At 34.9% G+C, this 13,431-nt stretch overlaps 1 protein-coding gene across 2 annotated transcripts in view; it reads right to left on the reverse strand.

The window, feature by feature from the left end:
* Positions 1-282: 282 nt before the first annotated feature.
* The window catches only part of FBXO8 (F-box protein 8), a 36,780-nt gene continuing 23,631 nt past the window's right edge, over positions 283-13,431 (reverse strand). For both annotated transcript variants that reach the window (XM_037526448.2, XM_054701046.1), the window contains 3 exons: positions 3,577-3,695; positions 2,565-2,761; positions 283-1,212 (listed from right to left, as the gene is read on the reverse strand). In XM_037526448.2, coding sequence (XP_037382345.1) covers positions 1,025-1,212; positions 2,565-2,761; positions 3,577-3,695 — 504 coding nt within the window. In that variant the 3' untranslated portion in view covers positions 283-1,024. The remainder of the gene's footprint in view (positions 1,213-2,564; positions 2,762-3,576; positions 3,696-13,431) is intronic.

The raw sequence follows: 13,431 nt of genomic DNA on the forward strand, positions 1-13,431 counted from the left end.
AATGTTAATTAAGATATACTGCATAGGTTTGCTGTCCATGAAGCAGTGCTTCTGCTCATGGCCCGAAGAGCTATGAAGGCAGAGTCCATGTATCATATCACTAGGATCTGGCACAGTGCTTAGCACATGGAAAACCCTGGAGAATACTGAATGAATGAGTGAAAGAATGAATGAGTGAATGCATACTATCATTCTCAGTATTTTCTTCTCAACAGATTCTGAACAGAAATTATCAAGATTAGCAGGATAATGAAGTTTGACTATTTCAGATATAACCAAAGGTTTACTAGAGTTCTAATAACACTATATTATTATATTTGTAAATCTTAGATTTAAGTTTGCTATCTTAAGTGGTTTAAATAACTTACTGAGATTTAACTACACAGTTTTAAAAATGAAAAATTCAAGTGATTATATAAAAATAAATGCAAGTTTTGCATAGTCAGTAGTAACAAATTAATACTCCTTTCAAAGTTCAAAGGAAAGAGAAGCTGGTATTGGCTTCCATGTGAAGTCACGTTCAGCTTTTCCAAAGACAATAATCACAGATCAGAATCAAATAAATTTCAGAAGTCAGTTTGAGAGAAAAAGGAAAGACTTTAGTCAAAATATTTACAATAAAATAATTATGATTATAAATCTCTTTAGTTAAATATGTATACATTACATGGTATTTTAAAAAAGAATAGAAATGAATAAAGTTTTTCAGGCAAATCTAACACACACATATCCCATTTTTTAGAGCATAATGTCAGTTTAACATTCTTAAATAGCTGTGTCAGACAGTGGCTCTGCTTTGTGCAAAACATGATGAGCAAATGGAAGAAAAATTCTACAAAATTCTTTAGTTCCCCAAGGAAATTATTAAAAAATAAAGCAGAGAAAGAGAAAAAAGTTGTACACTCCAGCTTGATTGTACACAGAGGCTAGAATGCCCAGCACTAATGTAACCCCCATATCTGCTAAGTCAGTCCTTGGTAGCTTTAGTTTGAAGTTAAAAGTTGAAGTCCTAGCAATTGTGCTCTTATGCAGCCACGTGGCCAATAAGGTAGATGTTGTCATAAAGGTGTCCTACAAAATCTTCACTAATGTTTTGAGCAGCACGTCGGGTATTTCGAATAAATTCTCTTTTTGACATTTTATTCTTCACATGAGGGCTAGTGAGGTCAATGGAAAGTAGAATTAAAGAGTAGCACAGCACATAGACAGCATCTGGAAGGAAAAAGAAACAATTCAAGTTACGGGGAGTTTTGTGGTCGCGCAGGCATGATATAGTGCCAAGTGTTCATAATTTTAAGATCTCAAGGTTATAAGCTAAACATAAGATGACCAGCTCATCTGACTTTGCCTGGGCCTCCTCCACTTTTAGCACTGAAAGTTCTGGGTCTAGGGCACCTCCTCAGTCTGGAAAACAAGTACAGTTGATGATTCCAAACACTAATTCAGTTAGCATTTTCTCCAAATCAGAACTTGAGAATAATTTAGTAGTTTACAGTGAAAACTCTAAATATAAAAATTTCAGATTTGGCTTTATTTTCACCCTTGCTTTCAAACATGATATTCCCATTCACCCTCCCATAAAATGCATTTGTACTGTTAATATATTTCCCGCCTCTAAAGAAAAGTGATATTTATTTACATATCCTTTTGTAAAACATTAAGTTGAAAGTATCTCTAATGACAAGAAAATGCATTAACTTGGTATAGAAAATAAAATGTAAATAACTTATGAGACTATTCAATTAATATTCTCATTTGAGACACACATTTTAAAGGTCTAGAATTTACATATTAATCTCAAAGTCATATCTTTAGAGGAAAAGATAGATGAATCTGAGCATTTGGCAACAAAACATTTTCTTTTTTATATAAGCTCAGGGCAATAGTTGATGTTTACTATTAAAAGAGTAACACACTGAATGATGCCACTGCTACTTGATATGATTATTTAATGCCTGTTACTATGATGTTTTATTTTTCATTTATATATTTTTATATTTCAAAATTCTAGCCTGAATAAAGCAAAATTAAACATTGTCTTACAAAAGCATACCCAAAAATTTCATATAAGTGAATGTTTTATACTCTCTAATTAATTTTTAGCACAATAGCTTACAAGATAAACACAAAACTTTTGATATGAAGTGATAAATAAAACTATCACATGAAAGCAATTCATAGGTCACACAGGCTCTATCATATATCCACACACAGTGAAAACTAATTGTACTAAAAATACACTGTAGTAGAAAAATTCAGTATGTCACCTATGCAATATGTGGATTATTCAAAGCTTTCAAAATTAGGCTAGTAAGATAGGTCAGTGCTCAAACAAGAATAATTTTAAAGAATTTATACAGTTGAGTTCATATTACTATATAAAACTAATATCTGTGACAAACTAAAGCTATCACTGCTACAAGCAGTAAAACAAGTATAAGTATTTGCAGTTACTTGAAGCATTTTTCCCTTTAGTGAGGAAAATCCCTCATATACTGTTTTACCTGGTGATGGTGGGTGAAGTTAGGGGGAGGGAGGTAGAAAAAAATTCATTATTTTCTTACCAGGACTAAGGCCAAGTTCTCTCATTAAATCAGGGTTACAAGCACAGAATCTATGTGAGAACTTTGTTATTAGAGTTTCAAGATACTCCCCACGCTCTTCAGGGGCATGGATGTGACGAAAAAATTCTCTCAGTGCATTGGGTAAGAATTGATTTCTAAAATTATGCAAGGTTACAAGGTCATCCAAGACGTCTCTCCTAGTAGAAAAAGAAAAAAAAAAAATACAGATCTGGTTAACTTTTCTCTCTTTTAAGAAGTGATTAAGAAAAAGTCATTTTTTGGATAAAAATACTTTATTTATTATCACATCAGCTAATCCTATAAGCTTGTAAATGACTTTTGTGTAGCATCTACATGCAAATATTCAATATATGTATACCTTGTATGTCTATGATTTGTACAGTTTTTCTATATATTTTTTTAAGATTTATTTATTTATGCATATAAGAACTGGGGTATAGGCCAGAGGTGTGGGGGGTGAGAAGATTCACCAGAGACAGAGTGGGGAGCAGAATAGGCAGATCTACTGAAATACACTGCTGAGGGGAGCAGCATATAAGTCAGGAGAGGACTGCTGTGTCATGTGGGTCACCTCCCTGGACAGGGATCAAACTCGTGTTGCAGAGGCTGCGGATAGCTTCATAGTGCTGCATCTTAACCCCTTGTGCCACCAGGGAGGGCCCCTCTATATGATTTTTACATGGACAGTTTCAGAATTCAGAACTTTAAGTTGTTTAAACATCTGGGCTTGCTATTACAAAGATGCTGGGCTTCCAGTTTGCAAGTGTGCATGGGCTTTTTTTTAACTTCTACAATGGCAACTATCGCATCAGTAAGTAAAGCTTGCAAAACAAATGCTTTGAAATATATACAAATCTCTACCCTGTCTTTACTCAATTTTGCAGCTAGGTGACTGTTATGTGATACAGTTTTTTAAAGTAAAACAAAATAAAATATTCATTAAAAGCATTACTTAATTCATTTCTGATGAAAACTTAATTTTTTTTTTTACCTTTCATCAAGATAGATCCTCAGTTTTTTCCAATTTAGTGTTCTTGTACAGAAGATAAACTTTGCTATTTCCTTTGGTGAATCATCGAGGATACCCTTGGCCATAAAGTAGTTCACTCCCTAAGAGAAGAAGACAAATCCATATAAATAAAACCAGTCTTTATTTATAACTTCAACACTGAAAGTTGAAGGCAACAGTGGAACAATAGCTATAAATTTTTTTTGGCATTAATAGACTTTTAATAGCTTTAACCATGCAAAATACAAGCTAGAACTTACACTGAAAATTATTTGTGGTTGATAGTTTCCATGCAATGAAAAGTAGGAAATTCAAAGTTAGATTCCTAAAGAAATCCTAATTCAATTATCTGGCTCACGTCAGTTAAAACTAACTATACAGGAATATGGTCTAAATGGGGTGAAGAAGAGGAGAGACTATTACATCGATTTTAAAATAAGCCCTGAAACAAACACTTCCACTGCTAATGATTGCTTAAAGTTTAGCTATATGTTCTAATACATTTTTCAAGGAAATGGTTTCTTGGAAAAAAAAAAAAAAGAAAGATTCTCCAAATGAAAGCTTAATACTTTCATTCTGAAAAAGAAAAAGAATTAAATTATTAATTTAAAATAAAGTAGGCACAGTTCCAAGCTGATTTATGGGCTGTATACACTTTGGCTTTAAGCATTGCTACATTCTATAAGAATTTAGCTCCAATACACACAGAGGCAAAGCATCATAAGACAAAGCAATTTCAATGTTTTTCATAGGATTTATCTTTGAATTTCCTTTTCTCTGCATGCACAGTTTTCCAGAGAAGCATTACCATAAGTTTGTACCTACTTTAGATTTAAATCAAAAACAACAAAACATCAACAACAACAAAAAAATCAAAACACTGAAACCAATGCTCCCTCATGTATATGGAGGCCACATTCAAATAAATGCCTTATGTGGATTTGAATGTGCAGTTATTGAAATAAAAGGCAGGTATATTTATTTCAACTCACTGTTATCCAGATACATGCATTCCCATGAATGCTCATGTCTGGATAATAGCACAGTGTGTGCTGCTAATTGGTAGAGAAAATGACGTATTATATACACGCAACATATTGTTTTTACACATAAATTCCTTCAGCATTTCTTCCCTTTACAAACACTTACACAGTACTGAGAAATATATATATCAAGAATTCAAAAAGTTGGAAGAATTTTTATAAAACTCTTCAAGATAAAACTCATAAAATTTTTATATTAAAATTTTTTAAAGCAATTTGGTACCATGCGGTAATGCTTTTGAAAAGTTGTAATTGTCTGTAAATTGTAATTCAAAGGTAAGTTTTTTTATATAAAACTAATCGTATGAGCCACCAGCACAATAGCCTAATAGCAATGCTATCAAATTCTTGTGTGAATTTTAATAGTACAATAGCCATGCACTGATTTTAAAAATGTATTAATAAAGAACAGAATGTGATAATATGAAACTTTTTCGTCCACTCCACTCAACTGCATCCTGGACACAATGTAACGTGATCAAGATGGAAAGCCAAAAATTTTGTTTGGAATGAGATCAGCAGTTGTCTGAGGGGGCAGGAACGAGAGAAATGGGAATGCTTCTTCCATCCTTTCCTCCAGTCGCGTGAATAATCGAGAGTTGACTGTATATTTAGTTGATCTACTTAAAAAATTAAACAGGTTTATTTTTTCCAAAAGAATAATATTTAAAAGAATCACAATATTTCAGAAGTATTTCTGGTGCTTAATTTCAGTCCATGTGATTCAAACACAAAGGAATGTCAATTAAGCATTATTTAATAGGCTTGTCATGCCTATGTGCAAATCAATATTTAAGAGATGTCGAAGTCACTGTAATCTACTTCTAAAAATTATACAAAATAAACCCCCCTACTACCATGGTCCATTAAAGAGGAAATATTTCTCCAGTTACATGATATATGGCATTTTAATATCATTCGATGATAGTTAAAAATGCACATTGCTATTTCTCTCAGGCAGGCACTGGAAAACTGTACTGTTGGCCATTTCTTTTTCAGTGAAATATATGGTTTGAGAATTTAAAATCTAAGTTAACTTGAATTCTTAAAAATCAATCAAATACAGAGTAAGCGCATACAGTTTTAAACCCACTGCTAAATCGGGCACACGGCTTGAAGTCAGTCAACTCTATTGGTTTTATGAGGAAGGGAGGCATCAGTTTCTAACCTGGAATTCCTCTGGAAGGGAAGGTTAACTGGAAAGGCTATCAAAGTGAAGGGTAAAGGCATACAAATAAAAGGCACCAGACCAGATTAAATTGTTCAGTAAGCAAGCTGACAACCCTCTGAATTCCTATCTTGTTATGCAAGCAGTGAAATACTGAAGAAACCATGCCATGAGATCTTTTGAATAAGCATACATTTATTTAATAAATGGTAAAAGTATTTCTGATTTTTAATAAGGTTTTGGAGAATGGGACGGACAGGCCCATAGATCACATAACACATTAGTCATTAATCAGGACTAGAACTCCCAGCAGAGTGACAGAGAGAAAGAGAGAGAGAAAGAAAGAGAGACAGAGAGAGTGTGTGTTTGTGTGTGTGTGTGTGTATGTGTGTGTAACGGGGGGCGGGGGGCAGGGAAATCTCTCACACAAAGGAAATCATGTATATATTAATATAGTTTCCAGAAAAAGGTTGTAGCTCACTATTATCTACATGATTAACAGAATAATTAGTCCAGTTCTGGATGTTACATTTTATATGCCTTGTTGACAAACTAGAACTATCTGGATAAAGGAAATCAGGAGATGATAAGACTGTGAAGAATCTAGAATTCTGGTTATGCTAGGAAGAGTTGAGGAATATAGGGATATTAGGCCCAAAGAAGAAGATAATTAGAAAAGAAAAAAAGATTATGACTTTAAGGCATCCAAAAGGCTTGTCATGGTAAAAACAGACACTGTGTAGTTTTAGTGAGGCTCTTAAGCTGATGAAAGCTACAGAACTTCTTCCTAGAAGCATGTATATATACAATTTTTAACATACTTATTTTGAAAGTTTGCCTCCCCAGTGCCCCTGCTCATTGTTGTTATTTGCCTGATTCAATTTTTATTATTCTTTTTTACAGTTTCAAAGCAAGCTTAAGCCTCAAATTTATTACTACTTTGCTTAATTATATAAATTTTAACCCAATGATACAAAACTTACTCTGTTCAGCTTTTAAAATTACAGAATTGTAACAACTATAGTATAGTTCCTTTTTTCTCCACTTGGGGATAATCCTGAGACATTTCTGTCATATAACCTTGAGATAAATCTTGATGATGTCAGACTTATTATAATGAGTTGACTCCATACATAAAGGTAAATTCGTGTCAGCTGAAAGGGAGCGATGGACAAAGATGGATTTTGAAAAAGTTTTAAAGGAAAGTTACAGAGGGATACATAAAAAATTCCTATTATGAAAATGCCCATCGAGTGACTGGTAAACTAGATATATGTAAGTCTGTGTGTATATTCATATAGGTATGTATATACTATTTTAAAAAATTTCTAAAATATCAAATCAAAAATAAATTTAGGGGGTCTCCCCTGGTGGCACAGGTGGTTGAGCGCAGCACTCTGAAGCTGTCCACAGCCTCTGCAGCGTGCGTGTGATCCCGGCCAGCCAGGGAGCTACCCACATGGCGCGCAGACCTCTCCTGTCTTACCCGCTGCTCCCCTCAAAAGTGTATTTCAGTCAGTCTGCCTATTCTGTTCCCCACTCTCTCTCTGGTGAATCCTCTCATCCTCCTGCACATCTGGCCTCTATCCCAGTTCTTGTATGTGTGAATAAATAAATCTTTAAAATAAATAAATAAACTTAGGGCCTCCTTGGTGGTGCAGCAGGTAGAATGCAGCACTGAGAAGCTGTCCGCAGCCTCTGCAGCACTGGTTTGATTCCTGGCCAGCCAGGGAGATACCCACATGGCATGGCAGACCTCTCCCATCTTGCCTGCTGCTCCCCTCAGCAGTGCTTTTAGTCCATCTGCCCGTACTGCTCCCTGCTCTGTCTCTGGTGAATCCTCTCACCCTCCCACGCCTCTGGATGTACTATACCCCAGCTCTTATAAATCTTTAAAAAATAAACAAACAAATCATCTACATCTTCATTTAAAATATATTCATACAAGGTATTATATGCAAGGTATTCAGTGACAGACACTGAGAAGTAAAGCAGAGTTTTACTCTAAGAAAATTTCGTTTATCTCGGAAAATGAGGCAAATAAGAAAAATATACGTATACAACAAATCAGTGATATAAGACAGTAAAACAAAACCTAAATGAAGGGATATGAAAAATAAGCATTCACTACCTACCTTACATGTAACTGGAAACATTTGAGGGCTTTTTAATGTGAAGTGATAGACTGCAATGTAAATTTGACAATGTGAAGAGAAACAGTGGAAGGGAAAGTAGACAGGAGGTTACTATAACTATCCGGGCTTGAACATGGAAAAGCAATTGAAATGCAGAGGAAATTCTGTTATAAAAAAAATTATACAAAAATCCATAAGCTACATATTTCAAAATTAGAATGACAACACTTGTCAAAATACTGGCTCATGAATCAAGAGAAAATGAAAAGTGAAAAATGAAGATAACTGATGCTTCTGGCTTAGATGAAGGAGGATATGACTGAAAACAACAAACAGAGCTGATTTGAAGGAAACAGTGATGCATTTGGTCTTAGACATACTGCATTTCCGGTGATGATTTATATACTGAAGGGCACAGTAGGCAGCTGACAATTATAATAAGATATAAAGAAAAAAATGATGGCTGAAGATACAGATTAAGGGTTGTGAATAAGAATCAATGAGGGAGCACGTAATGAAGACAGCAGAAGAATGTCCCAGAGGCTCTTACATGGAAGTGAATGAAAAGGGTATACAAAGCAATTACATATTGTCGTTGAAAGAGGACAATTCTTCAAACCATAGTGAAATGCAACATGTTGACACTACAAGAAATGCCAAGATTAGGTGATCCATTATATGTCAGGAAACTTTATTCCCTAGGTAGTAAAAAAGAATTAGTACGGCCGAGGGCGGCCCTCTAGAGGTCAGATGGGAGTACCCCCATTGTCTTGTTTGAAAAATGCAGCTGTTGACATGCCTGCTCTGAACCTGTGCTTGCAGAGTTACTAAGGAGAGTATAAAACCTAGTCATTTTTGTGTAGCCCAGCAGTTCTCACTCTCCCTATTTCATTAAAGAACATATGTTCTATAGTTATGGGAAAAAAAAAAACCCTACACAGAGCATGAATGGGTAAAATTCATCTGGGGATATTTACTCTGCAAATAAAAAATGTCAACACCTTGCTTTCTACCTGTAGCAAAACACATGCAGAATACTTGACGGGAAAGTTTAAGGCGGAGTATCTAGATTGTTAGCTCATCATTTCACATCATCCTACCCACTGAGCTTTGCAAAGCTTTCTCCCTGTCAGGTGCTAGGCCATATGACAGTGACCTGCAACGCACGCTTCAGAAATGTCCCACATTGCTCTTATTCATGGTAATGTGAAATGCTCACAAGTATTAAAATGTTATTCCTATCAGTCACTAGAATGAAATGCTAACATTAATAACTATGTCCAGGTTTGATGAGTTATCCTACGTAGAAAGATTATTTCTTAAGAGGTCTAAGTAGTATTTTCTCCTGACTGAGATGTCCGTGTCTTGGCTCTAGAAGGCTCTCTGCCTTATAACTCCGAGGAAAGGGACAAATGAAAATTGGGAAAGAAATGTGAAAATTATTGTGGTGCCAATTTGAAAGCTGATCTGCAGATTTCAGTTGTGTCTCTTCCCTAGGAAGTAGAGAGTAAACAGCGTCTGTGTTTACTGGAGGGCGGTGGCAATTCTGAAGAGAAAGCGCCGATATCCCATTAGCCAATTCTCTCTGGTACCGTTAGTTACTGGAAATGGTCAGAACAGGGCATTTTATCTGGAGGTCAGTGAAGAGTCATATTGTTCAGTTTTGAGTATGGGAGATGAAGTGAAATCTGCTTATTTATAAACCTTGTTTGAGTTGGCAAGGACTTCATCTTCTAAGTACAATTTATGGAGGTCTTATGATATATTGAAAGTACACAATGCAGAGGGGTTGCTAAAAAGAGTCATACATATACCCTAAATTATTTGTAGCTGGAAGATGTCAACAGGAAAGTCAAAATAATGGAGGAAGATTTAAGAAAGAGAAAACCGAAAGGAAAATGGAAAATCTCCTCCAGTGGAGTCCCGGAAAATGGAGGAAAGGTGTAGGTCAGATCTTTCTCCTTTTTCAAAGGAGAAAAAGTAATGACATCAGACAAAAATACATTAATTTCATTGTTTAAGGTTTTAATAACAATAAAAAGTCCTTCTCAGTCAGTTCTAAGAGACTCAAACAGAAAAAGTCATACTGTGAGTTCTCAAGTCCCCGTTCCCAAAACACACTGTGACATAGATCGGTAAGATGAATGTGCAGATACTTCCTAAATGATACCTACTAGTAATTAAACATAACAATCATTCCTGCAATTACTAAGGACAAAAGTTGCTGGTAGATGAGGCATAAGCTTTTTGGAAAAGCCTTTTTATCTTAATCTGTCTATAAATTAGAAAGCATTTTAATCAAAATAAGAAGCTAAACTATTAGGTGAAGGCATGATCAATAATTCAAACAATGAGAAAATAACACATCTGAATGCCAGTGCTAGTTAATTTAGAATCCTGCTTTATTAAAAAAAAAGTCACACAAATAATGTATTTTCTTTTTTTTTTTTACAAATAATGTATTTTCAATGTGTATATATATTTAATGTATATTTAAATAACTAACTTTACCTTCACAAATACAAATTATACTTTTATCATATGATTCTAGGTACATTTATAGATATTTTATCAGCTTTGACAATTTTTAGTTAAGCATTTAAACACCCCTAAAATCTTGATAGACAAGCAGAGAAGCAAGTTGGGATTTGAATGGTAGTTTCATGGCCAGCCTGTGTATATACTTATTCATGCAGTAAAGTATTGGCTAATCATACTATTATTTCAACCAAGACACATGTTTGAACATAACTTTGGAGCCCTAATTATTACTTAAAATGTCCTCAAAAAGGTAAAACTAAACAGTATCATTTAAGCAAAATGTTACTGTATATGTTAAGACATTGCTCATCAGATAGAAGGAAATACAATTAAAGGCTAAGCTAGGAGATGTTGGTGTGACTAATACATATTCATGAAGAACAAGTATTTACCTACCAGGCTCCCAACAATCCCAGGAAGAAGAACCCCAAAACACAGAGCGGTGCCTGGCTCTTAGGAACACAGGCTGTTGTAGTTGAACTAGAGTTACATGCTGGCGAGCACTTAGCAGTACCGTGCATTTAACATATTATTTTACTTAATCTTTACAATACTACCATTGTATACCATTATTACCCCATTTTTTTTATTGCCCCATTTTAAGATGGAGAAAGTAAAGCATAGAGAGGTTAAATAATCTGCCCAAGATCAAAGTCATATAATAAGCAGAGATACTTAATATTTACTGAATAAATGTTTGAATCTATCTTTACAAAGCTTCCGGATGACTTTAAGACGAGCTATAAACTTTTTAGGATTTTATAATTCAACTAAGGAGAAAAGCGACAATAACACAACAACAACAAAACCTTGAGATGGGCCAAAATTCCAATATACTCCGAAATGCCTCAAAGTATAAACTCTCAAAGGTCAGAGTCAGCAGTCCAAATAATAAAAGGCAGCATGTCAATCAGATGATATATTTAACTGCTAATAGCCAAAAGTAGTTCACAAAGATCGTAAGACTTTGATTATAAACAAGGCACCTCTAAACATTTTATGATATGAAAGAAAAAAAAATTACATTATCTTATGGATAAATGTGCGCTATAGTTAGTTGGTTTACAAAAATGCTTTTAGTGTACTGCTTCCTTCACACTCCCATATTTCAAAAGGTACAATTAAACTGATAGATGGCATACAATTGAGGCCATCCAAGAATGGAAGAAAGACTGTCTTTCAGATGTCTAATAAAGTACTCATATTTTGGAGTGACATCTCCTGTGACATCAAAGCTGAGAACTTTAATCCAGAAAGTGATGTCAGGTTTTACTGATATTGTGGTCACATAAGACAAAGACGCACTCGGTGTGTCAAGGTGATCAGATCGTGTATGATAAGAAAATGAAAGGCAAACAGATTTTTCTTTGAAATGTACTTGAAATATTACAAAATTGCAAAGTCTCTAGGTGTATTTCTATATTGGCAACAAAATTCAAAGATGAAAACATCTTGTTCATGTTAGCATTTCCCATTTTTCAATTTGGCTTTGGTCCTATGGACACTGTGGTGCTAAAATATCTTCATTAAAATACTGTACCCTTACTCTTCCCTCTAGTCCAAATTCCTAGATCTACACTTGACTCTGATTGAATTCTCATTGGCAAATAAGGATAAAATTAATTAAATTACCAATGCTTATTTTTTATAAAAATAATTCATGCTTAGTATTATATAACCCCAAATTAGTTTGGTCCAAACTAATGTGGCCCAAGAACTGTTAAGCTCACACCTGTCATCATAGACCCAATTCTTTCTTTCTAATGTGCTATTCTCAGTGTGTTGCTAAGAACTCTCATGGCTGCAAGATGGCTGCAGGTGCTTCTACCATTACATCCTCATATATTACTGACCAGAAGCACACACTTGCACATGTGAACACACACACACACACACAGTGTTACATCCCTTTATCTCTACTGAAAGCCTAAAACATCCCTCTCCCCCAATTTCTTAGGTCAGAACTGGATTGCATGGATGTCACTGATCCAAGGGGAATGGCATTAAACATAATTAGCTTGAAATAATCTATTTTCAACTCTTGAAGCTGGGAATGGAGTCACCCTTTCCAGATGACTGAGGAGTCTAAGGTGACAGGATTTAAACCCTGACCATCTAGAATCACTGTGATTTTTTTAAAAAGTTACTTTTAACACGAACTATGGTAGTATTAGAAAGAACTCTAAGACATCTCCTGGCTTCTACTTATAGTTCCCTGTTTTCCCCACTGAATGTAGTAACTATCTCCTCCTGGTAACTGGGCTTCATCATCTCAACCACAGGATAATTGCCTATCTTCATACCCTTTTTTCCTGTTTACTCAGGGATGGGAAGAGCTATAAAGTGGCAAAAAAAAAAAAAAAAAGTACTCTCTGCAATCAATTTGAATTGTGTGTCTGGTGCAATATTCTGTTGGGTATTAAGGCCTCTCCATACTAGTAGAGCCTAGAAATAAGGAAAGTGGAATCGCAAACTTTGTAAATGGTTCACCAGGAAAAACTGCTGCAGATGTTTCACTCTTTTCATTAGCTTCTAGCATATCGGCTGAGGTTGCTAAATCATGGCACATCAAAGCCTGTCTTGTAATCCTTTCTGTTCTGTTCTCTCTTAGTCTAGGGGGGTTCACGTGATTCTGTTCTGTTCAATTAGAAATGAGCAGAAATTTAAATTGAGGATCCTGGAAATATTTTTTTTCCTTCTAATGAGCTTAAGGAATTTGAGGGAAGGGCTTCTTTGTCTGCTCTTTTTCTTTGTGTTGAGGATAATATGATATCAACTTTCACATCATAATGTGATATTTTGAGCCATCTTGTTATCAAAGAAAGGATAAAGTCAACACACTAGGGCCCATGATGAGATCACTATATCGCTGAAATGTTTCTAGAATAACCACCTCTGAGATTCCTTTTGGAAAAAAAAAAAAAAGTCTATGGCTGAAGCTACTATTAGC

The sequence above is a fragment of the Talpa occidentalis genome, unplaced genomic scaffold (assembly GCF_014898055.3).
Source record: "Talpa occidentalis isolate TD23 unplaced genomic scaffold, MPIMG_talOcc4v2.1 talOcc4.4, whole genome shotgun sequence".
Taxonomy (NCBI): Eukaryota; Metazoa; Chordata; class Mammalia; order Eulipotyphla; family Talpidae; genus Talpa; species Talpa occidentalis.